Raw genomic sequence first — 26,605 nt, 5'->3', positions numbered from 1 at the left:
ACGGCCATCCACTATTGCTTTTTATCTTTTTTTAAACCGTCAAACAGAAAATTCAACCAAAATATATATATATATTAAAAAGGCTGTAAACAAGTTACAGAGTAACAATGGATTTAAAACAGTAATAAACAAACAAAGGAACTCAATACAATAATTAAAAAATAAAAAAACACTTGAATTAAAAAATATAAATAAACTTGAGTCTATTTTTTTTCTATATACAAACAATGTGGAAAAAAATCAATAAATACCATAAATAGAAAAATATGTCAAACACTCTACAAACATAGCAAGGCGACAATAGAACAACAAAACAAAAAGATAATGCACAAGATTCCAACTCGCCAGTGCTGTGCAATGGTTTTAAAAACACCCCATCTGCAGCCTGAGGGCAATTTCTTAATACTTTGGAAAGGACAATGAATAAAAAAGACCTGATTGGTCAGAACCTGACATTGTTTTCCAAGTGATTTCTTGTGTGATGATCTGAGTCTTATGTTTGGGCTTGTTCTAGAATTTCTTTCGTCCTCTTCTTCATATTCTCTCTGCTGGAGTATAAATGCACAAATCCTCTTTGTCAATCTCTCAGTGATATCGTGAACAGTGTAAGGTCTTGGATTGCATGCATTCCTTGTCCACTTTACACTTTTAGAGCACATAGCAAGAGAAAGAAGAAAAAAAAACAAAAACAAACAGGATTTTTTTTTTTCATTCTGGAATGTTGAGTTAAAGGACTTAGCATAGAGATGTGTGTTATAGTTACCACGTTCATGATTTTCCTTTTTTTTTCTTCTTCTTCTTTTAGGAAAAGCCTATGAAGTTTTTCTAAGTGTCCTAACATTGCTATTTCTTCCGTTCCTGAGAGGGGAGTGAAAAGTATTTCCCAAGTAACAAGAGAAACACGGAATCACACTTCTCCGTAAGTCACTCGCTGTGTTGCTCTAATGAGAACATGTCAGCTTGTTTTCAGAGTAATGCACACACAGGTTTCAAGATTTACTGTAGGCATTATCAAGTTACACTGATTGACCTGTTGAGTTTGTTGATATTGTGCGACTGGAGTCATCGCTCTCCGCTGCCTTCATGTACTGTGTTCTGTAGGCCAGGAGGAGCAGGTTGTTTGGAGCTGTCATGCTCAAAGTCAGCTGTTAATATCTTTGGCCATGCTGTTCGGTTAGAACACAGATACAGAATTTCCAAATAATCTGTGAAGAACAATATGGGATACAAAGAAAGCATTACAATCCAATGAAAGACATTTTTTTCAAGGTAAAGTGTGTAATGTCTGTTCCATTGGTATAAACAAATGGAATGAAAAAAATAATGACTATTTTCAAACCTAACATTTCCCCTCTTTACCATCTTACCCACCCAGTGTGCAGTGAACATACTTTTCAGGGGTCAACATAAGGATGACTTACTTATGGTTAAATCTGTGTATTACACTGGGATAAGAGCTGGGAAAAAATAAACACTTCACCCTTAAATGTTGTATTACAGACAGTTTATAGGTGGCTTCTATGTTCTGAACAGGGACCCAAGAGTCAGTCTGCTGTTGATCTTTAGTTTATGTGAAGCATAAAGAGACATTTCTGAGACACTGAGTCATTTGTAACAATGCAAGAAGAGTTTAATTTTATTGCGACCCATACTGAATGTTTTAGCTCACGAGTCGTGTCCTGTCAGGTCCTGTAGTGGAGTGCCAGCAAGATGTTAAGTTAATGTTACTGTCAGTAGCTGCATTTCCATTACCTTTCAAAGTGCGCAAATTGAAATTGCGAATTGAAAATAAACCCCAATGAGAGAATAGGGACAACCCTTTTAGACCATGCGCCGGGCGTTAAACTAGCAAAAGTGGATTCGGACACGCCCTAAGTGCACCTGCGCCATGTGCTTTAGACCATGCGCATAGATCGTTAAAATAGGGCCCTAGAAGTTGTATGTCTTTGTAGGAAACTATAAAAGATATACAGGTCAAAAAAAAAAGTTTCAAATTTTGGCATAGGAAAAAAACAATTGTTGCAGATAGATGTGAAGAAGAACACTCCCAGGTCTCCACTAATAGCTGTTTCTCACAACAGCAACACATGTTCACAAATTTCAAAACTTAGTATTCAAACATATTTTCTAGCAGGGATGGTTGACCAGTTTCCATTGTCTAGTAGGGGTTTGAAAAAAAAAAGTTTTTTCGATGCATCGTTGTTCCGCATTAAACGATTCTGAATCGATGCAGAGATTTAAATAATCGATGTCTTAAGTTTAAATGAAAAAAGTCCGATTTGTGCTCGTTTGTAATACATTCAATCTGAATTTTCAGCCCCACGGCCACAGAGATGAGTGCATGTGCTACTAGCACGTTTACGTGCGTTTCTTACATCAGACGTAGTACGTCTGCGTTCGCTGAGGCGCTAGTACGTGACAAAATGGCCGAAGCTACACACATTAGAGCGGCACCTGCAATGTTAAAAGCCACGTTTGGAAGCATTTCGGTTTTTTAGAAACCGAGAAAGACGGCAAACAGACACTTGATAAAAGCTACACTATGTGTAGGATGTGTGAGGTGAAAATAAAATATTTTGGCAACACAACAAACATGAGGAATCACCTTCAACGCTGCCACGCAGATGTGAACGCAGAAGGACCCGTTGTTGCTGCTAACCAACCAAATCTTCCAGCTTCAATATTAACCACCCTTCCTGCAAACTCGCAAAGGGCAAGGAAATTAACTAAATCCATTGCTGAGTACATTGCATCGGATTTGCGCCCTTACTTCATGGTGGAAGGAAGGGGGTTTCGTGCAATGATGCATACAATGGATCCACGGTATAAAATCCCCTCACGTCGTTTTTTCGCAGAGACAGTAATACCAAATCTGTACCAAAGCACCAAAACAACAGTACTGGAGTCGCTGAAAAAAGCAGGTAAAATAGCATTGACTTGTGATGCCTGGACATCTGTTGCTACAGATTCGTACATCACTGTAACAGCCCATTATATCTCGGATGACTGGCGGTTGTTGTCCCATGTTTTGCAAACTAGGGCTGTCTACGAGAGTCACACAGGCGCTAATATAGCTGACCTGTGTGAAATGGCAGTTTCCTACGAGAGACTTGGTGTTAGTGACCGACAACGCATCAAACATGGTCGTTGCTGCTCAGCTGGGGGGATTTGTGCATGTGCCATGTTAATGCTATCAGTTTTCTATTACAGCAAATGCTGCTACTGGCACTTTTTGAATATTGCACTTGCACACTGTTAATAAAGTAATAGTGTGAAATATCTTTTTTGCTTCGCCCTTGAGTTCCCTTTCAGTCGGTCACTCTCGACGTCACGTCGGATGACCGACGAAATTGGGATCTCGCTTGGAGAGACCAATCCACTTCGAGTGTAAATTAAATGAGTCAATGCACATTGACATGCGATTATTGCATCCAGCTGCTGCTGATCACAGCGTGAGTATGAGTAGGCAGCAGATGCAGCGCATATTCAGCTTTTTGCTTCGGAGCCGAGCGGTTCTATCGTTCTGCTCCTGACCTTCTACGTAAAGTAAAAACAATAGTCAAGCACGCTCTTCGTGGGCTCTCGTGCTGGTGGACGGCGCTTCAGCGGCGGTGGTTTTCCCGTGTCGAGTGGGTTGCACACAACAGGCTGCACTACCCCTGTGTGTGTTGCAGACGGCCATCTCCCCTGTGACAACACAGCGACCGTTGCGTACATCAACCAACAAGGTGGTCTGCGCTCCCGTCGCTTGTCGCAATTCGCCCGCCACCTCCTCCTCTGGAGTCAGAAGCATCTGAGGTTGCTTCGTGCTGTTCACATTCCTGGGCTGCTCAACCGGGCAGCCGATGAGCTGTCCCAAGTTGCGCTCCCGGGAGAATGGCGACTCCATCCCCAGACGGTCCAGCTGGTTTGGAGACGTTTCGGAGCCGCTCAGGTAGACCTGTTGGCCTCTCCAGAAACCTCTCACTGCCAGTTGTTCTTCTCCCTGGCCGAGGGAACACTCGGCACGGACACACTGGCACACAGCTGGCTGCGGGGCCTTCGCAAGTATGCGTTTCCCCCAGTGAGCCTTCTTGCACAGTTGCTGTGCAAGGTCAGGGAGGATGAGGAGCAGGTCTTGTTGGTGGCACCCTATTGGCCTACCCGGACCTGGACTAGTGCTCCTCGCGACAGCCTCCTTGGCCGATTCCTCTGAGGAAGGATCTACTGACTCAGAGACGGGGCTCCCTTTAGCACCCACGTCCAGACCTCTGGAAACTTCATGTCTGGTCCCTGGACGGGACGCAGTGGTTCTGAGTGACCTACCTCAAGAGGTAGTCGACACCATCACTTCAGCGAGAGCACCGTCTATGAGACACGCCTATGCTTTGAAGTGGAACCTGTTCATTGAGTGGTGTTCTTCTCGCCGAGAAGACACCCGAATATGCCCGATCAGAGTTGTGCTGTCCTTTTTGCAGCAAGGGTTGGAGCGAAGGCTGTCTCCCTCCACCCTTAAAGTTTATGTCGCTGCAATCGCTGCTAACCACAACCCCGTAGAAGGGAGGTCACTGAGGAAGCATGACCTGGTCGTCAGGTTCCTTAAGGGGGCGAGAAGGTTAAATCCTCCACGGCCCCCCTCTATACCCTCTAGGGACCTGACTCTAGTGCTCACGGCATTACAGCAGGGCCCATTTGAGCCTTTGCAGACGGTTGAACTGAAGTTCCTTTCGATGAAGACTTTGCTCCTGCTGGCATTGGCCTCCATCAAGAGGGTAGGGGACCTGCATGCATTTTCGGTCAACGGTTCGGGCCGGCTGATTCCCAGGTAACCCTGAGGCCCCGGCCCCGGCCCGGCTATGTGCCCAAGGTTCCCGCTACCCCCTTCAGGGATCAGGTGGTGAACCTCCAAGCGCTGCCCTCGGAGGAGGCAGACCCAGCCCTAGTTTTGCTCTGTCCCATCCGTGCCTTAAGGTGCTACGTGGACCGGACGCAAAGCTTCAGGACCTCAGACCAGCTCTTTGTCTGTCACGGAGGCTGGCAGAAGGGGAATGCCGTCTCTAAGCAGAGGATGGCCCACTGGATAGTGGATGCCATCACCCTGGCTTTTCAGGCACAGGGTGTGCCCTGCCCGTTCAGGTTGCGAGCTCACTCAACTAGAAGTGTTGCATCCTCCTGGGCACTGGCTCGTGGCGCCTCACTGGCAGATATCTGTAGAGCTGCGGGCTGGGCGACCCCTAACACGTTCGCTAGATTCTATAGCCTTCGTGTGGAGCCGGTATCCTCCTGTGTTCTCACCTCAAACGGGTAGAAGCACTGAGAGACCCCGGCTTCGGGTCAGCTTGCAAAAACCACTCCAGAGAGTCCATATAGTAGACCCTGTTGAGTTCCTCCGTCCCCTCGGCAGCCAGATGTGGCGGAGCGTCCGGCGCCAGGCCTTCACTCATGGAATCCTCGAGAACCAGTAGAAGGCTGGGTTCCATATGTGTAAAGTCCACGGTATAGCCTTGAGCCCGTGTTTCCCCGGCAGACTTCTGCCATTCCAAGAGGGTTACAATCACCTCCATTCTTCCATATGCATCTAAGGAATGTCCATATGTGCATTGCTTCTGAAACCTCCTTCGGGAAGGTTGGAGCTTCCGTAACGTCTCTGTTCCAACCTCAGCGAAAACCTGAATATGCGCTGCATCTGCTGCCTACTTATACTCACGCTGTGATCAGCAGCAGCTGGATGCAATAATCGCATGCCAATGTGCATTGGCTCGTTTAGTGTACACTCGAAGTGGATTGGGCTCTCTAAGCGAGATCCCAATTTCGTTGGTCATCTGATATGACGTCGCCGTTCCCTCCTTCAGGGAACAAGGATTACCATACATAACCGAGACGTTCTGTGGTTGTTTAAAAAGTAGTAGAATTTTACATAGATGGTACAACATTGTGATGCATCGTTAATCGTAATCGAATAGTGGGCCTCTGAATCGGAATCGAATCGAATCGTGAGATACCCATAGATTCCCACCCCTATTGACTAGTGTAGGAAGCAATAGCTGTCTCATGCTCTCTCTGCTCAGATCCAGTGAATTTTATGGATTCCCATGAACCACCTCTGCTACATTGGCCTACAAACACAGTTCAGGACATTCAGGCCTTATTTGCAATTCCCTTTTCCTCCTACCAATTGGAATGTGAATGAGGGAACGTGAGGGTGTGCCTGCCTGCCTCACCCTTGACCAGCTGCAAACCAGCATTCAGTTGTTCCAGTGAAGAACTAGATGCCTAGTCTTTGGTTACAAATGAGCAGGACCATTGTGCCCTAGGATGACACATTATCATCACATCCCCAGTCTCACCATTCTCAGCTCTCAACTCTGCGGCTAATCAGCATCAGCCCATTAATGGGAAGTCATACATAGCTATCTCCATGTGAATAAAGCATGTATTTTAAAGTGGATGGACAGTGTGAAAAAGTTTAAGTGTAAGTGAATAAGTAACTTGACTCAGTCTTGCTGCCAACCCCTTGATTAAGACTATCATTTTTATATTTCAGAATTTCAAATCATAAAGTTACTTACTGTCTGGCTTTCAGAGCGAACAGTGTTGTCGCCTTTGATTTATGACCCAGACCTAAAGTCCTGTGATTCCAGTCCTGGCTGGCTTTAAAACACACACACACACACACACACACACACACAAACAATACAAATTAAATTGTAAATGTTATAAAAAATTGCAATATCACCAACTATCACAAACAATAATGAGTACTTTATAGTATTAGGGGAGTTTGTTTTCATGATATAAAATTACTCATAATGTCATGTATGTTTTTGTTTATCTTTCATAGGTTCACTTCAACGCTGTGTCAGTAGCTGGCATGACGATTGGCTGAAGCCCATATACAATCACACCAATTCATTGGCATATATTGCTTGAAACGGTCTCTTCTCCATGCTGCTCGCTCTGCAGCTGCAGAGGCACCGCATGGGCTGGCATTTCAACCTGAAGCTATGGAGCACAAGCCTTCAGTTTTCTCTCTCTTGCTTTCTCCTGATTGCGTGCTTAATATGTCTCAGTGGAGTTTGCATATGAGGATTTGTGTCCGAGTTCAGAAACTCATAAAGTGATCTCTTTTAGATTTAATGTGCTATCAGTCGCCACATCTGACTTCGAGGAGTTCAGGCCACCCTTTGCCCTTCTTTAGCTTATACAGAGCTTTTGCATGTACTTTCTCATGCTGTAGACAGGCTTTAGCTGGATTGGGATGAGGCTGTCCAGCCAGGGGCTCACTCCAAGTTGGATGAGTGGTTGTTAGCAGGCACGTATTTGCTCTGTAAGCCACTGCCGTGATTTTAGGATCCATTGTGAGATCTCAGGGTCCTGGAACCAAGCCTTCCCTGCACGGATTACTAATTCGACTGCCTCTGTTTTCACAGCCATTTTTGAGATGGCTGAACAGGGGTATTCAGAGATGCTGGCAATGGAAGAGCCATTAGTGGCTCATCTCTCACCATCGTCAGCCCTCTAATGGAAACTGAGGCCTAATATACTGTTCAAAATGTGTAGGACTATGTCTGCTTTGATCAGAAAGTCCTGTATAGCTGCTGGTTGAGCAAGTGTGCTGCTGCACACCATGACAGTCCTGAAGGGTTCCCAGCTGAAGGTCCTTAAGGAGATGGAAGATGGTGACTGCTTGTCCCCTGAGGCAATCAAATCAATCAAGGCAATCTGAGAAATCGCTTTGTGACACTAAGCACATGGCTAATGCTATTGGTCTTTTGATGGTGGGTTTGGACTGAATGCTATCTCTGGCTAAGGATAAAACATCCTGTTAGATGCTTTGATTTTGGAGATGCTTCCTGCTAGATGCCAATAAATTGGTGCGATTTAATACAGGTCTCAGTCAATCATCACACCAGAGGATGTGCACCTAATGACAGCTACTGACACAGGGAAATAAGGTTACATATGTAACCAAGAGGTTACCAATGTAACCAAACCATCCAACTCTAATATGCTATATCAAATTTTATCATATACTTACCAGAACAACCAGACAGCTTCTCTCCCTCTCACTTTCTTTCATGAGTTGTCTTCTCTTTAAATTAAAACATAATAGGGAAACTTCATAGGTTTTTCCAGTGCAAAAACATCCTCTGTCATTTTAGACACCCTAAAATAACACGGAAACAATAAGAATAATCACTGTGAAGCTAAAAATATGCCACCTTGTTACAATGCACTCTACTCAGTCAGCTGCTCTCTTGCTCTTTCTTTCTCTCATTCTCTCTCATTCTCTCTCTGACACACACGCATACGCACACAGGTGTTAATTTTTTGGTAGATTATTTTAAAGCATGTGTATTTATTATAGTTACAACATGGGCAATATTAAGTTTCTAATAACTGAAAATCAATTGCACCCACCTTTAATTGTACTACCTCACCACAAGGAGGTGAACTTTTTGCCAAATCCAGAGATGGCTGTGCAAATCACAAAGTAAAAGAGAAAACAGTGAGAATAACATTGGTTATAAAAAGCATTGTGTCTGTACAAATAATAAACATTTGTTTTTGTAAGAAAAAAATAATTAAGAAAAGAACAATAGTTAATATTGACCCATGTCAGGCCCTGTTCTACGGGGGTGCTAGAGGGTCATAAGCACCCTCAAACAAAATCAATTGCACCCTCAGTCAGAGCTGTAATAATGGCATTTCATTGCAGATTTGGCAAAATATCCAGAGCATTATGGTTTGCGCTCTGGAGATTGGTTTCTATTTCAACGTGTTTGTGCAGCATTGAGTAGTGTAGCCAAGTTTTTATTCAGGTGTGTTCAGCACAAATCATCTCATTATAACAACGTTTGGCATGATGTAAATAAGAGATTCGTTGTGCAGCAGAGAGAATGTCATTGATTATAATGTAACTTTGTGAGATCGCAATGAACATTGTAGTGATTATGAAGGGAGTGCACTTTGTGGCATAACAATATAGCAAAAATGCTAGTTATACCTTGGAAACTCTCTGCTCACCTTCTCCTAATTTTCCAGCTTGCTCTGCAGCTCCTCCAGGCAAAATTTTAGTCAGCATGCTCTCTCCGTCTACACCCGGCTGACCTGCAGCTGCACTGCCAATTCCACCAGGCCTTGGAGCTGCTTTGGAGCCTAGAGAATTATGGAGAAGAGATTTATGTTTACAACTGGAAACACTGTCAACAGATACATATATCCCTCTTCAATTAGGTATATAGATAGCATGGCAAATTTGGATAGTAATCCAAGAAAATACTGATCAGGCAGTGGCCACTTATTAATGCTAAAGGCCGAGTACAGAGCACATTTTATGCGGCAAAATTCCACAGCCAAAAAAAGGTGGGACTGGATGTGAGTTGTGAGGCCTTTTTCTGCAACACTTTATATTCTTGAACAGTGCCAGTGCCGTAATAAAGAAGTGACTAAGTAGACACCACTTGAAGGATTGCCTCATTCATTGTGAATGTGTAGCATAACTTTAATGAAGCACCGCCTAACTGCCAACTTAAGAAACATCTATTGGTCAGCACTGCAAGTTCCCCAAACTTGAACCCGAATATGTACAGAAGAATTTCCATTAGGTAAGCTTCATCATCATGAGGATTCTTACTGACGTGACTTTATTGATTAAATTTTGCCATACAAAGAATTTATCCACAACCATTTTTGCAAATGTTTCCTTTCATGCATATATGCTTTTTATTGCTCTTACTAAATATCAAGACTTTCAAGTATAATTAGACTTAGACATATTAGACAGCTTTCTACGTCCATTATTTTCTTAATTTAGTTTATAATGTCATTATATTACTATCTTGCTATTATTTACATACTGTACCAAAACTCTGTTCACTATTTTTCATTTGGTGTTCAATTTGTAGGAGCTTTTTATTGTGAATGTCTATATTATCTATCAGTGGCATAAGCACAATATTATTTTTAGCTGGACCTCTGCAAAAGTGAGTAGGCACTTACACTTCAATATCCTACATATTCTTATAGCCAAAAACAAACTGACTTGATATTCCAGCCGTTTCAATCTTCTGTTCTCTTTATTAAAAACAGAATTCATAGTAAAACACACACACAGCAAAAACTACCACTGTATGTGATTTTTCCCAACAAAGTAACTTGTGAGTGACAGTACAGAAGCCCTAAAAAGCCATGCATTACTATTTTTGTCCCCCTTGTTTTCTTGTGATCTCAAAATAAATAGTTGTTTTCTTGGCATAAATTCACCCAACAGCAATGTGAAAGACTAGTGGAGAGCATGCCAAGATGCATGAAAGCTGTGATTGAAAATCAAGGTTATTCCACCAAAAGAAATAATTTGATTTCAAACATTAGTATTGTATTGTTTTAAAAAAAAATGAACTTGCTTTCTTTGCATTATTTGAGGTCTAAAAATACTGCATCTTTTTTTGTGTGTTATTTTGAACAGATGTCATTTGATGAAAATGAATGCTCTAAATGACAATATGTTTATTTGAAATTAGGGAGAAATGTGGTCTCAGGGTTGCAGTGGTCTCAATTTTTTTCCATAGCTGTATATAAATACAGTAGCAGATGTAGACAGGTGGAGCTGGGGGAGGTGGGAGGCTTTAGAGAAGCTCTGATAGCGTGCTGCATGACCAGCTTAATAACAAACATTAAACCAGACAATTTAAATGAACAAGCAAGCAAGCTAATTCGCTGCCAGATCAACAGAGGCCATTCACCTTATGCATTTAGTAAATTATATGATTGCTAGTAGATTGGATGTAGCAATCTAGTTGCATGACTAAACTACATAAGTGGCATTATTTCTTATAGGTCTCTTTGTCATTGAAGTTTTTTTTCAATTCCTGGTATTTAGTGAGAGCCATTAATGAGCACCACGGTAAATATTTGGTACAATTACAACAAACTAAAGCCCCCCTTAACAAATGTTTATGACCCATTTGAAAAGGTTAGATATTTTTCCAATTCTAATTTTCCAAACAAAACAAAAAACAAAAAACAGCACAATACAACCATGAAGTGTATACACAATGTGTTATATTTCAGAAGCAAAAAATCTTACTGTTCTTTGATTGTGCTTTGAGTATATCTAGGCCATGTTGAAGTCGTTTAAGCACAATTACCTATTCCAGTAAGTGGAGGTTGGGCTGTTTTGGCAGGTTGGCTGGGGACTGCTTTTGCTCCAATAGCAATGGCAGGGGTGGGCTCTGGTTTAGTCTATTGGAGACAAGAGACACATTGTCATAAATCACACTTACTGTATTCATATCTTAAAACTGCTTCTTATATTTTGAGTTACAGTTTATTTAAAGTGATAGTTCACCCAAAAATTTATTTTTAAAAATTATATTAATTACTTATTAGTGAGTCATTAATTACTCACTCTCATGTTGTTCCAAACCCGTAAAACACAAATTAAGATATTTTTGATGAAATCCGAGAGCTTTCAGACCCTCCATAGACAGCAAGGGTCCTACCACATTTATGTGCAGATCAAAGCACGCGGATACATCATGGTACTCTCTAAAATTGCACTTGGGTGACGCAGAGGAGAATAATTCTTGAATAAAGTTATTATTTACATTTTTTGTGTGCACAAAAAGTATTCTCGTAGCCTCATAAAATTACGTTGAACCACTGATGTCACATGGATTATTTTGTCAATGTTCTTGGTATCTTTCTGGACCTTGAACGTGGTAGGACCCTTGTCTATGGAGGGTCAGAAAGTTCCAGTTCTTGGATTTCATAAAAAATATCTTAATTTGTGTTCCAAAGATAAACGAAGGTCTTATAGGTTTGAAACAATTTGAGGGTGAGTAATTAATGACAGAATTTTCATTTTTGAGTGAACTATCCCTTTAAATTTATATTTATGTTTCAGTGAGGAGTATGAGTGTGACTTATAAATGAGGAGCGCCATAGGGTTAAAGGGGTGGTTGACTGTTTTTTTTCTAGGCTTGATTGTGTTTATGGGGTGCAGTCTAACATGTGTTAATGCTTTGTTTAAAAAAAAACGCATTATATTTCACATAATTTATCTTTATTCTACACCGCTCTGTCCCTTCTCCTATAAACACGCTGATGATTTCCTGTTTTTATGAAGCCCCTCCCTCAGAAATACGGGATGGGCTCAGATTGGTCAGCTGGCCCAGTGTGTTGTGATTCGCTAAATCGCTAGTGCGTGTCTAAACGTCATGCCCCTCAGCTCAGAATGTGCTCCGGTTGTGTTGTAAACAATTGCATCGTCAATATTGCTTGTCAATTTGAGCCCGATTGAGACGCAGAGGATATTAGTGAAGAGGATCGTGCAGAACCTGTGCAAGCACAGCTTTTAATGGTATGTTTTTTGTTTGTTGTTGTCTCATTCTTTTAGAAACTCTGTTATTTGTAAATGCTACTGCTTATGTTAGCTTTTAATATACGGTTTTATCCTGATTAAAGCTTTAATACAGCATGCCAACCGCACGCGCCATGCCATGCGTCCATGTTTAACACATTTCATAGCTATGTGAAAAATATCTGTCTGTCTATACACATAAAGTGTATAATTGGAACAGTTCATTGTTGGAGCTGAGCTGATGATCTGAATGAGAGAGAGAGAGATGCAGAGCAGAGCGTGTGCAGAGCAGGGCGACGCGAGGAACAGGATTGAGCACCGCTGCTTTAGAACATTGATTTTGAAACTTGTGAATCCATTAGAATCGTTAGAAGACAGATTTGCGATTAATATATTAATAGATTTTTACGTGTACCCCTAGTTTTCTCTTCCTCTTCTCTAAAGCAGCAACATGGCATCACCCCCTTCATTGCGTGTTCCCGGGGGCGGGGTTTATCAGGGTTTGTGACATCACAAACCAAGGAAGTAACTCGTTGTAGTCCCTACGAGCCGTTTTTGTAGGCATTAATCTGCCATAATTTTAAAAGATGGTATCTCTTTTGCATTGAACTTTCAGCTTAATAACTTTGCAGATATTGTTTATGTTCAAAAAGCAAAATTACACACTAACTAGCGTTTGAAAAAAAGTGAAATCGCAATCAACCACCCTTTTAAATGCATGCAATAAAGTCAAGATAACATTTCAATAAGATAACACGTGTAAGAAGTAAGACCAATCACAATTCAGTATACAAAACATAATGTTGGCTTCATTGTGAATGCTGCAGCACATTCTATCAATGTACATCATTGGGAGATTTTCAAACTTTAATGTTAAATTTCGCAGCTAAAACGGAAATTATCTACAAAACATTTTAATGGCATTAATTGCAGAAATATTATATTTCATCAAAATGAACCAGAATATTTGAGGAGCATCAATACAATGTTGCCTTGCAAGACCTGTAATAAACCAGGTGCACAAATGGATGGAAAGAACCTGGCCACAGTAATCTGAATCTTCAGACTGCTTTACACTGGCTCCTAATGGACCCTGAAGCTCTGAAAAGTTACATTACTTACCAAAATGGCTCAACCTGACTAACTATAGGCTTAAGAAATGCAGAGAAAAGGTTTAAATATTTAAATTGAAGGGTATTTATGAAACAGATCAATTTTTTTATATTCTACACAAGATTAAATATTAAATACTTTAAAAGTCTGTGACACTTTCCTGCAAGCTTTAATAAATCTCAACCACAATGTTTATGCTCAGGAACATCTAGAATAGGAGAATCCACTTAAAAAAATTTGGCTTTTCAATTAATCACTTTACATCTTAAAATATTTACTTACTACAGCTGGGGAAGTATGTGCTGCTGAGGTGGGTTGACGAGAACTTGGACCAGTCTGGCCTGGTTTAGCTTGCAGTTGCTGGGCTTGTACTAACTGTGGTTGTGTTGTGGCAGATGTCTGAGAGCCTGGCCTGGCAGTTGATATCTGTGCCTGCTGCTGAAGCTGTGTTCGCTGACCTTGCTGCCCATCAACAGGTGGCTGAGAGACAGCTTGCCTGCTTGAGCTTGAAGGTCCACTTGGACCCTTCTGTCCAGGCCCAAGAGATCCTAGCTGTCTGGATGATGAGGGGTGGTCCTGTTGCTTCCTGCTGGAGGACCCTTGATGGTGGGAGGATTGTTTTCCAGAACGGGAGCTATGGTGGTGGCCTGAGGTGTCACGGGAATAATCTGATGAGTGGTAGCCCTGAGAACGAGATTCTCCCCTCCTCCCTGAAGATGACAAGGAGCGGGAGTCATGTCGCATAGATGGATCCTTCGAGGAACGTGATGATCGAGAGGAACGAGGCTCATCCGTGTGGCGTGAGGAGTGCCTACCGGAACTTCCACTGCTGTGATGCCGGTGCTCTCTAGAGGAAATCTGGCGGGTGTGACCATAATCATCTTGTGGCCAAAGATCTTCTGGTGGCTCATCATAATCATGGTATGTGTGCTTGACATGGCCTCGCCTCCCAGAATGACCACTGCTGCCATAGTGACGGGAACCACGAACATCACGAGGCTTCTCAAACCAGTCTGTCTCCTCTTGACCAAGATGGTATGCTTTGGAAACCAAAAGCAGATCACAATCAATCTCCATGTCTGATGGCGAAAGAGGATTGCACACTGAGACCATGCAAAAGAAAAAGAAGAACAAAAATAGACAAACTTAAAGAAAAAGCATGCAATGCACTCAAACTCAATATTCAGCATATAAAAATGACCTCAAATAAGATTTTTTTTTTTTTCATTAAAGGTTTGGAAGTCAAAACTTTTCAATATCATACACTCAGTACACACAAATGAAGCACCTTGGGGGGGGACAACAACAAAAAACAAGAGTGGGTAAAAAATAAAGAGACCACACAACAACTCATGCAGTTTTTGGAACTGAGCACAACGTTGAGAGTCAGATTTATTGAAAGCTGCATATTGCCTGAAGACAAAACATGGGCATGCACTTGGTTTTCATTTCTTTACTTCAGCTATTCACTCTCTTTCTCTGGGTGGGTGGGGGATGTTTAAAGTGGGCAGTAACGCTGGCATTCAGCTCCCAATTACCTTCACTGTCAGAAACAGCACAATGCATATCGTCAATTATATACATATCATCTGGTTTGTAGACAATGGTCCGGGGCAGGTCTCGAATATGGTCCTGCACATCAGGTAGAGAGTGACTTGAACCATATGAATTTGATGGATAGCCGAAAGCCCTCCCAACACCGATGAGCTTCGTCATGAGGTGGGAGTTCTCCTTTTCTGAATATTGAGAATGCAAAGCAGGGCACACACTGTGGCCATAGTTGCTGCAGTATGACCGGTCTATACGGTCCCGTTCATATGACCTGCTTCTGTAGGCCCTCTCGCAGGGAGAGATTTTGTCCATTCCATAACCAGCTGAACGGGACCTGCCATAGCCATAAAGATGTTCATCATTATAGTAGCCCTGTTGTGGACTGTAAGTACTCCGTAGCCCATAGATGCCATCCTGAAGTTTATGGTAATGGGAACCTGAGTCATAACCACTGGTTGTAGAGGTACTCATGGTGTAAGAGGCCAGATCAGCCTCCACATCATGAGCCTCCTCAATTGGGGAAAACTTGGATATCTTCTGCTCAATGCCTTGTTTACGATGTTTGCTCCTCCTGGAGGACATGACGGCTGAAGGGCACTGGTTCTTTGAGGAGTGCCTCTGGGCTGCCCATGTAGGTGTTGAGTGACTGCAGTCATCATAGTAATATGATGATCCCCCACCCATGCTACTACTTCCCACTACCCGGCCATGCGTATATGCCCCTTGTGCTTGGTAGTTGCAGGTGCTCTTACCCCTGCCATGATGCTGGTCGTACAGATCTGCATCACGTTCATCCTCTGGTCTGCCAAAGGTGCTCCCCCCTCGAGTGTGAAGTCCGTCACTCCCATATAGTCCATGACCCTCATTGCGATGTGAGTCTGAACTAGTGCCCATGCCTTCCTTGGTGAGTTCACATATGTCATCAATCATGACATAGTTCCTTGGGACATTCTGCTCGAGGCTGGATGATCCGTATAGGCCTTCACTGGTGTACATAGAGGGGCTCTCCATTGAGTGTGTATGGTCAGATAGTGGTGTCTGCCCATATGTATTTGTAACAATGGTATTATATTGCCCATAGGAACTAGCTGTAGTTACTGTATATCCATAAGTATTTGCAATAGTTGTTGTGTACTGCCCATAACTACTGGATGAGTTTGTTGTGTATGGCCCATAACCTGAGGCTGCAGAGGTTGTTAAAGACCCACCATATGTATTTGATACAGATGAGGAGTAGGGGCCATAAGTGCTTGCCATAGTTGTACTGTATTGGCCATAAGATGGACCCAAACCAGACTGGCTGTAAGTGATATCTTGGGCAGTGGTTGTTACTACAACTGTAGGATTGCTTATAACCTCATAATTTATGGGCATCTTGTGTTCAAGGTCAGCAAGCGATGTCTGTCGTGGCTTTTGGTGAAAAGTGAGAGTGTCTGTCTGTGGCTGATAAGTGCTCGCTTGACTGACCGGATAGGGGGGTGCCTGGCTTGGGTATGGTGTACTGTGGGTTGGATAAGGGACTGGACCAGTAGGTGGTAGGGTAGGCTGAAACCCTGGTTGGCTTGGCTGTGCTGGAGGTGGCACTGAAGTGTCTGCTGGATATGGAGGCTGGTTCTGTGGGAAGACTTGGGAAGGAAATGGCCCTTGGACCTGATAAGATAGGGTTGGATAAGTCTGCAAAGGGGTGGGTTGGGGGAGAGCTTGAGCTTGGGTTACTGATGGATAGGGAGGTTGGTTGAAACCTGTGCTCTGCAGTGTAGAGGCCTGTGGGGTAGGTGCCGTTTGGAGACTTTGGGGGTACTGGTACGACACAAAAGATGATGTGGGGGGAAACTGGGCAGCAGTATTCAGCTCACAGGTAAACTGGCTGAGTGGTGCCGTGCTAGGTCTTGTCATTAGCCCATTGTTGTCAAAGGATGTGGCCCCAGCTGTCAGGCGAAGATTGTTGAGTTCAGAGTCTGACATATAGTCTCGCGAATCACCCATGCAGCGCAGGTATGCTAGCTCCCTCCTGTCTCTTTCCTTTGCCAATGTTTCTTTTCGCTGTGTGATGCCCAACTCCAGGTATCTAAGCTTGGCATCAATTTCCTTTTCTTCCTCCTCCAACTCAGCCTGCTGCTTACGTAGCTTTGTAGATTCCTGTTCAACAGCCTTCAGCTCATGGGTCAAGTCCTTAAGTAGACTGGCCTTTGCAGCTAAACGAGAACCCCCTTTCAGAGAGGGCATAGAGGGCACAAGCATGTGGGATAGGTTAGGGGTGACCATAGGCAGATGAGTTTCCTCTGGTGGGGGGCTGGGCAAGGTCCTCTTCACCTTCCTTAGGAGGGAGCTCTGCTGCAGGGCTGCCAGCTGCAATGACACAGGGTCCAGGAAGAGTGAAAGAGCCAGGACCATGAAATACAGAGGACAACACAATGTTATATATTAGAGTTTCACACATAACTATTAGCATTGCTCAGACTACTGGTTTATTGTTATAGAAAAATGTAAGGGCATGCATCTATAAAGATTCTTATCTAAATCAATGTGATTCTGAAGTATATTATCTTGCCTTGATGGTCATATATACGACAATACAATTTCTCTCAAAACAAAAGGAAACTGTCTGTGACACAAGCAGACAAAAAGTAATTTATTCATCACAAGTAAATACTGTACAACATCAAAACAATCAACAACACCAATTTTACTACAAGAAAAAAAAGTAGAGTCCAAGGGATATAAAAGCTGGCCATTTCTTAGCATCTCAGGCTTGCAAAAACAGACAGAATACTTCATATCACATTACAACCTTATAGTCAAGAAATAATTAAACTGTCTGTATATGCAATATATAAACTATGGAAACAACACCACCTGAGTCATACTGTTCTAATCCAAGTCATACTGTTCTAACAAGTTCATATTGTCCTTTGTAGTAAGCCAGTGCAAGTTTAAAATCAAAGAGATACTGAATTACCCATACCTGACTCTGAAGGACTTGCTGTTGATAAAGTGAAATCCTAGCCTTGGTATTTTCATCAGTAGTTGGGCTGAGAGGCTTAGGGTCTGACATAGATCTCTGAATATTCTTCATTGGGCGGGGAAGGGCCTGATGTCTCTGTGATGGCTCAGCAATACAGGACTTCTGCTGCGGGTTGACATGTGCTTTATTCAGCCTCTCACTAGAAGAGAATGATGTTTCTATGATGCGTTGTGGAGAAGAAAGAGGAGAAACAGGAGAATACAGCACCTGTGGAGATTTAGGTTGTTGCCGGATCAAGCTGGACAAAGACTCATTATGCAGGTGATGCTGCTGGTAGCCAAACTCCAAAGGATCAGGTCTCCGCCTTCCAAACTTCACAGCACTCTGTTGACCTGGAGAGAGTGGATCTGCAGAATCAACTAACTGGACACTGGTGGGACTGACAGTGGTAGCAATGCTAATCTGTGGAATAACTATGCTTTGAGACTGTGTCTCAGGGTCAGTTTGGCAAGCTAAGCTTTGACCCTTCTGTGTTCTCTCAGGACCAGAAATATAGTGGACAATTTCAACCTTGCTGGGGTCTGGCATGGTGACATGTATGCTTGGAGATACTCTAACCAGCTGCTCTGTCTCAGTTTGGCAAGAACAGTCTCGAATTGTCTGGATGGCAATGCTGGAAGATGCTGTCTTAGCAGCTGAATTGGTAAAAGGAGGTGCTTCAGATTTATGGTCAACACCAGATTCACCAGAATGTCTTGTGTAACGGGAACGTCTACGTCTAACTGGCTGCTCCCACTCTGCCTTGTCTTCATCATCATCTGTCTGAACACTGCAGTCCACACTGCGCCTAGTCCGTCGTCTTCTTGATACCAGGTACCTCTCCTCTCCATCTTCATCATCAGTTTGCACACTGCAGTCTACAAGCCTTTGGGGCAAGGAAAACATTGCCACTTCTCCATCATTTCCATCTTGCAGTCGAGGCATTGATCTTTGTTTACGCATGGACCTGATTTCTGTCTGATTTTCACTATTTCTCAAGCATATCTCTGATGTAGAATTTGGTAGTGGTCTTAAATAAACCTGAACATCACTATACAGCATATCAGAGGCCAATTCCTGCGGCTGAAATATTCTGCCAGATTGATCACTGAGGATTTGAGTATTTGCACTGGCTGCAGCAATAGGTGTGGCAGTCTTTTGTCTCTTTTGTTCTTCAAGCTGCTGCTGTAACTGTTGTTGCAAAGATTGTATCTGCTCAAGCTGCTGTTTTTGTTGAGCTAGTTGCTCTCTCTGTAGGACCAACTGGCTTTCTCTCTCAGCTTGTTGTTGCTGCAAAACTTGATGCTTTATAGTCTGCAATTCCTGAATTTCTCGCTGCACTAGCATCTGCTCTTTTTCTCTATTCCTCTGCAGTTCTGCACGCTCCCGCTCAAGCTCCTCCTGAAGCCTTAGCTGTCGCAATTTTTCCAGTTCCACTCTTTCTCTCTCAAGCTGCAAAAGCTGTTCCTGCTGTTGATGCAGTCTTTCCTCTGTTCCTTTTTCTTGGTTTGGAGCAATACTTCTGATAGCAGCAGCAGTGGTTCTACCTCCTTGAGATGATGGGGGTGGCTGTGTTTTGGAAGCAATAGGATGACCCTGCACTGGTAGTTGGTGTTGTATAGGAGGCTGGGAAGTGGACTTGGCCTGAAGGTGGGGCTGAGATAGATTTATTGGTTGCAACTGGATATCAGGTTGGCTCATTGCCATGGCCACTGGTGTTGAAATAGGTGCTGATGTGATAGGACCAGCAGGTACAGAAGAAGGCTGAATTGGTTGTGTTACTGTTCCAGCTACTGTTAGGCTTACTGGAGACTTACCAAGGTACAATGGGGCATCTTGGACTGTTGTGATAGCTGGAGACTCAGAAACTTTTGTTGATGTTGTAACAGGGAGAGGATTAGGTGTAGAACATTGGAAAGGTGCCTGCCCAGTCCTTGGATCTAGTGGCAGTCTAGTTAGGCTTGCCAGGGGTATTGGTGTCATATTTGGTGTAGGATAAGGTCTATATACCCCGCTTAATAAAGGCCGTAGCACAGGTGCAGGTTGGGTAGTTATTGGAACTGTTGATGCAATTGGTGTGTTTATAGTTGAATAGATCATGCCGTCAGCTGATCTAATAGCTGATGGATACATAGCTCGAAGACTGGCTTGTCTTGCATTGATTAGATCAGTTAGCGCTTGACTGTGGGAAAGAGGCTTTCCATCTGGGCTGTACTTGAAACCAGGTCTGTGACTTTGAGGCAGACTAATTCTACTAGGTGGACCACTACTTCTTCCGTTGCCCAGCTGTAGTATGTCAGGGTTACTACTATATCTATCTATGGAGTTAAGGGCTGCACACATGCGACTTATCTCTCTGGCAGTTGTAGCACTGTATTGGGCAAGATTAGATTCTGCAAAATCACCTGAGAAATATCCATAATCTGAGCTGATGTTGGTCAGGGAGCTGTACCTTCTAATTGGAAGATCTGCAACATCACCCTGACGAAGATCTGTGTAGGAGCCATACTGAAGCCCGATTCCAAGGTAACCTCCATCATAGCCATCCTTTACTGTGTCTGTGAATAATTCCCCAGAGGCATGAAATTGGGGATCAAGCTTTGCTGAATATGATGACAACCCTGCCTCTGCAAGGTTTGTTTCAGACATTGATGGTTGTAGTCGTCCAGGGAGAGGCAATGTGTATGATTTAATTGTGTAATCTTGGTATGTCTGCCCATCTTGCCATAAACCATGTTGTTGATAGAGCTGTGGTAGTGAGGAAGGTGCTCTTGATGATGGCTTAGAAGTCTCATCTGTGACTGGTTTCTGGGAGAATGGACCACCCACACAGCTGCCGCCAAATGGCAAGTTATATACCATATCACAACAAGTTACTTGATTTTCTGATTTTATTTGCCCTGTTAAATTCATTGCATCCTGGCCTTCCTCTGGTTTGATTAGTTGTGTTATAGTGGCTCCTTGTGCAGTGCCATCTATCTGGACCATCATCCCTTGAGGCTTGACGTTTGTTAGATTAATGATACTTGTCTCTGCTTGCTCTCCCCTTAACTCAAGTGGACCTCCAACACTATAAACCTCAGATGTCATACCCGGCGAGATGACATTGACCTCTGTGGCAGTGCTTTTTTGAGTGACAAGCATATCCTTTTTGAATAGAGGTAGTTGGCTAGACAAGTTCAACTTTGCAAAAGAGGCAGCTTGTTGTTGTTGAAGCTGATGATGTTGTTGAAGCTGCTGCTCAAGAAGTTGTTGTTGATCTTGAAGCTTCTGCTGCTGTTTAAGTAACTGCTGCTGCTGGATACTCAGGTCTTCCAGCTTAGCATCGATCTTTGGTATGGATGGATCAACTGGTGGTGGCTTATTTGGTGCCAGGCAAACTACTGTTCCCATATCTTTGCCAAAATCAAATCTGTTTTCAAGAGGATCACAATACAGCACAGGGTGCTTAGGCTGGGACATGAACATAGATGCAGCTACAGTAACACTGACAGTTGTTGCTGTTGATGTCACAACATGCAGTTGCTCCTGCGTATTCAGGTTCATTATTAAGGGCTGAATAGTTGTGGATTGACGAATGGGGCTTCCTTCAACAGACCCAGAATATTTTCGAGATTCTGTGGCTAAGGAAGTCAAGTCCATTCCTTGGTCAGTCATAATAATTGGTGTTGGCTTTATTCCAGTTCGTAGATCTACTACACTTCCACTCTGTAACCGTTGTCCTTGCTCAATTCTTGAAGTACCAGGAACTGTCGAAATCCGACAAAGTGATATGTTTTCCATTGACAGTGATCCACGTGTATACATGCTAGCAGTGGTGACCATGCTAGTTCCGACATGAATTTTTTCAGCTCCATAGTTTTTGTAGAAACCATGTTGGGGTGATAACTGATGTGGTGGAGTATCAGGAGGGCTGACAGAAGGTGAGTAGGCATCAAATGTTGATTGGCGGCTAAATCTTGTTGGTGAAGACAAAGGAGATGTTGCTGTGTTAACTGTAACTGGCTTTGGTGGACTAGTGGGCTCTGTTCTAACAATAAAATAGGTATCTTGAGAAGACTGCTGTCTGAAAAGGCTGGGTGAAACAACCCCATGTGAAGTCTGAGTACCCTGTGCCATAACCAAAGTGGTGTGAGAAGCATTCCCTGAAGAAGCTAACATTGAAGGGCTAAACGTTTGAGTTGAAAGGTCAGCTGTTCTCCTAGACAGAGATCTTGTTGGACTATGAAGAGGAGATGAAGTGGGAGAAAGCGGTGGACTCCTTTCATGGTAAGTATAACACCTAATTGAACTTGGGCCAGATTCAATTATAGTTTCTGATGATGTTGAATTATCCCTCATTTGGACTCCTTTGCTGATTGCCATTTTCCTTGCAGCACTTTCTCTTTGGTTGTAGGCTTGAGTGATTGCAGCTATTTTATGAGACACATTTGAAACACCAGCGGTGGTTGTGGTAGTTTGCCGATCATATAAGTTGGGTTGTGTGGTGGACACTGTTTGACTGGCACTAGTATGAGAGACAGTGACAGTATCCCTGGCATACACTCCATAAGCAGCAATAGTTGTGGCAGCAACTCTTGGTGTAATACCATTTTTACCAGTTTGACTTCTAAGTCTATCTTTGGACCCATCTTTTGAAAAATGTTGGGTTACTCTGACATCAGGTATCCGTCCTCCTGTCCCAGTTTCAGCAAATGATACTGGTGCTGAGAGCTGGGTGGGACTTGTGCCAGGAGTCAGTAAAGCGTTGCTTTGTTCCAGTAACTTGGCAAAGGCTGAGCCTGTATCTAGTAACTGCTTTTCTGAATAGGACACATCCATCTCCATTTGGTCATCCAGCTGTTTTGAAATGTTTTGTGAGGTCTGGCGGATCTCTTCATTGATATCAACTGTCTCCTCAGTCTCATAGTGGAGATCATCTTGATCAGGATAATCATATTCATCCTCAATATCTTGTCTATTTCTAATGTCTGACTCTTGATAGGTGGTTGTGCTGTACTGTTGTAAAATCAGACCTGAGCCTGATTGCTGCTGTGTCTGCTGCTTTTGTTGTTTCTGCAACATCTCTGCTTTCCTCATCATTTCTTCATATACTTCTTCTGCACTTTTTAATTGTTTGCCACTAGAGGAAGTTGTTATAGCAGCTGTAGATGATGTAGTTTGTGGTTTTTCAGTAGGAGAATAAAGTGACATAAAGGTTGGTAGGTTATACTCACTACCAGATTTGTACAGGTTTGATGAAATTTCATAGCCCTCAGCATCTGAGTCAGCTGAAGGAGAGTATTCTGAGCAAGAGGACCGGTGGAGTTCCTCCATCTCGGCTGCCTGTCTTAGCTCCTCTGTTGGCGAAGCATCCTCAATGGGGGATAGATTGCTTGGGGGAGTCTTGGATCGTTCTCTGCGCCTTTGTGCTCTTAGCTCTTCTTTGTCACGTTTCGTTTTCCGGACAGTGCTTCGTATTCTCTGCTGCTCCACTTCTCTCATCTTTTCCTGCTCCCTTAGAAGTTCTTCTTCTTCCCTCAATTCGTCTTCTTCTGAGGAATCCTCAATGGTAGGAAGGAGAGGGCCATGGGAGCGATGTCTGGCCTTCCTCTGCTGCTTTGCCTCCTCCAGCCGCTGCCTCCGACTAGGACTACTGTCACTGTCATCTTCCATAGATGATATGGAAGTAGGGGATATCCCTGAGGTATAGCTAGAGGTGGTTGGTGGGAGGGTGGAGGAATATTCCCCTCTTGACTGTTCTTCTGGAGAACCAGTGAGGCTTTCCATCTCCAGCTCAGGCTCTCGGTCGAGATTCAGGTCATTGTCATTGTTTAACTCCATGTCTCGACTATAACTGTTAGTGTTGTTCAATTCTATGGTCTTAAATCTGCGTAAGCCTCCTTGCGAGGCCATGAGGTCCTCTTCAGCTGATCCTTTGTATACATCACTAGTTGTTTTACTATCCTCCTCAAAGCTACTAGAGTGATAAGTTAGACGGCGCTTTTCTTTTCCTGAGTCACTGATGTGCTTTTGAGTCTTTTTTAGCTTTTTGTAGCCATAGCCTTCATCCTCATCATCATCATCTTCTTCCATTTCCTCTTCTTCATCCTCATCCTCATTTTCCTCATCAGCACTCATCTCCATAATTTGCCTTCTCATAAACTCCTCATCAGTAATCTCTTCAGGTTCTAAATTTCTTTTTTTATGGCTACTGTTATCCCCTAAAGCAGCAATTGCTCTAAGCTCTTCCTCAGCTGGATCTTCCTCCTCTTCCATAATGCCTTCAAAGTCCTCATCTGAGTCATATTCCTCTGGACTAATTGATATTGAGCGAGACTGATGTTTCCTGATGTCACCATGTTGCTGTTTTCCACGTTTCTTGTCCTGTGCTCTTTCCCCTTCAGATGAAAATGTAGACTCTAGAAGAGGTCGCATGGAGCTCTCCAGCTTAATCAGCTCAGATGGACTTGGTGGTGTATGGTGTCCAGTCAGACCTCTCTCGCTCATTTTTAGCTCTTCCTCCTGGATAAGGCCAGTAATTTCACTATGTGAACTGGAGATTCCATCAGAGGAATAGCCAGTATCACTCAAACTCTGTGGACTTCGTGATAGGTCATGATTGCTGTTTGTCTTGCTGGTTTCCTAGGAGACCAAAAAACACATAAATACAAATTTACAAATACAAATACACTTAGACAGTTCACACAATAAAATCAAGCACAAACAGCTGACTAGATTCTAAAAACTACACCTTCCTTGGGCTGAGTGATACTCCATCAATTAGTGCACTGAGCCCTCTCTTTATAAATAAAAAAAAAACATTTGCCTGGTTCATTGAAAATCTGATAATACAATGCAACAAGCATTGAAAAGATATACCTGTTCACTTTGGCCTCTTTGTGAAAGCTATTTTAATTTTTAAAATGTTTAAGATTAACAAATTTTCAAAAACATTTCTTACACTCCTTATTTACGTAAATGTATAATTTGCAAAGATGATGGGTAAATTACTATGACCCGATGGCTTACCTCATAGTATTTGGTAATACTCTGTAATTCTTTCTTTTCATCTTTAGAAGGTATCTGTATTGACTCTGTTGTTCCTCTCTTTTGAGTTGGTTTATTGTCTCTATCGCCAGGGTCAGGCCATTTATCTAGTTTGGGTGCAGTTTCCTTCCTCTCTTCTTTACCAGCAAATGCAGCAGTGGTAGACACCGGAGGTTTTGTAGCTGTAGCAGGCTGTGTAAAAGTTTTTATATCGCTTGCTGGTCTGGCTATGGGGGAAGAGAAACCACTCTGTTGAGAAACAGGAGGTTTCTGCTGTGATGACATTGTCTGAAGCCCTTGCTGCTGCTTGCTGGAAAGTTGTTGATGCCGAGGTGAACCCGCTGGTTGACGGCTGGGTGATGAAGGTAGAACTGGAAGAGGGTCAAGTCCACCAGACATCAGTCTCTGAGTCTGACAGTTCAGACAGAGCCATTCGTTCTTCTGCAAAATAACAGGGAAGTTCAATACTTAGAAATCATGAAACTGGAATGTGTGTGCATGTATATATATATATATATATATATACACACACACACACACAAAGTAACAAATATAAAAAAGTAATTAAAAAAACTAAGAACAATGTTGCTAACAACATATTGAGTGAATACATGAATGAATAAATTATTCAGTGAATGTTTTTTGATAACAGTTTCTTCCATATTGTGTTCTGTATTGTACATCCGAGTGTAACAGATTATCAAAAAAAGAAAGAAAGAAAGAAAAACATGGGGACTTAGTTCTATCCATTGGCAGACATTTTGAGATGCACTCAAAAATAAATGCAAGTTTGCAGTCAAGGCAGGCTTTAAGCAAACTAAATTACTGGAGAAGTCTGTCATACAGCATTAGAGACAAGACTTTACACAGAAAGATTGAGCTATTCTGATTGAACACTATATATGGACTATATACTGTATGGATGAATCATTCACAAGGTCTATAACATACACTAACAAAATCAGGTGAATTTTCATTTCATGCAACTATAGAGAAGAAATATACAGTAAGAAAATATTGACTAAGAAGTTGCATATCCTTACTTATTTAAATTAAGTCATTATTTTCTAAATTAATGTACCTCTTTTCTATTCAAATTAGGACTATCACGGTTATTCAATTAAATTCAAATAATAAAAAAAACACACATTTAGAAAAAGAAAAAGAAAAAAAAAAGAAACTGGCTTTGATTCAGCAATTGCCATCAAATTTGTGTGAACCGAGCCAGATTCAGTGTATCTTCTTAATGAGTTCACTGCAATGTCATTTAGCATTTAAGAATGTCTAGGATGTGTGTGAATGAAAGCACAGCACAGCAAATAAACAAAATTGTACAGGGAGAGTTTAATTATCAGAACATGTTTTTCAGAAATGTTAGTGATATCTCTGTCAACAAGGTTAAGTGGTTACTCACAACATGGACAGTAAAGCAAATTTGGCTAAAATATATGAAATCCATTTTTCAAACCGCTTGTACTATGTAGGGTTGCATGGATTCTGGAGCATATCTCAGAATCTCGAGCCATAGGAAGGGAAACATGGGATGACACACTCATAAACTTACT

The 26,605-nt window shown here is 42.6% G+C and overlaps 1 protein-coding gene across 5 annotated transcripts in view; it reads right to left on the bottom strand.

Moving 5' to 3' along the window:
* Positions 1–244: 244 nt before the first annotated feature.
* The window catches only part of LOC107569571 (protein bassoon-like), a 64,489-nt gene continuing 38,128 nt past the window's right edge, over positions 245–26,605 (bottom strand). The window contains exons 4-14 of one of the 5 annotated variants that reach the window (XM_016255687.1): positions 25,023–25,481; positions 18,240–24,635; positions 17,973–18,137; positions 14,995–17,356; positions 13,739–14,496; positions 11,130–11,223; positions 9,007–9,138; positions 8,401–8,457; positions 8,018–8,146; positions 6,549–6,630; positions 245–1,205 (exon numbers count right to left, since the gene is read on the bottom strand). In XM_016255687.1, the coding sequence (XP_016111173.1) occupies positions 8,417–8,457; positions 9,007–9,138; positions 11,130–11,223; positions 13,739–14,496; positions 14,995–17,356; positions 17,973–18,137; positions 18,240–24,635; positions 25,023–25,481 (10,407 nt within the window). In that variant the 3' untranslated portion in view covers positions 245–1,205; positions 6,549–6,630; positions 8,018–8,146; positions 8,401–8,416. Of the gene's footprint in view, positions 1,206–6,548; positions 6,631–8,017; positions 8,147–8,400; positions 8,458–9,006; positions 9,139–11,068; positions 11,224–13,738; positions 14,497–14,994; positions 17,357–17,972; positions 24,636–25,022; positions 25,482–26,605 lie in introns of those variants that run through there. The other 4 variants (XM_016255685.1, XM_016255686.1, XM_016255689.1 and 1 more) reach the window with 4 other exon arrangements.

The sequence above is a fragment of the Sinocyclocheilus grahami genome, unplaced genomic scaffold, assembly GCF_001515645.1.
Source record: "Sinocyclocheilus grahami isolate Dianchi unplaced genomic scaffold, SAMN03320097.WGS_v1.1 scaffold1360.1, whole genome shotgun sequence".
Classification (NCBI taxonomy): domain Eukaryota; kingdom Metazoa; phylum Chordata; class Actinopteri; order Cypriniformes; family Cyprinidae; genus Sinocyclocheilus; species Sinocyclocheilus grahami.
The sequence above is the reverse complement of the archived record's forward strand: the minus strand, read 5'-3'. Positions and strand labels throughout refer to the sequence as shown.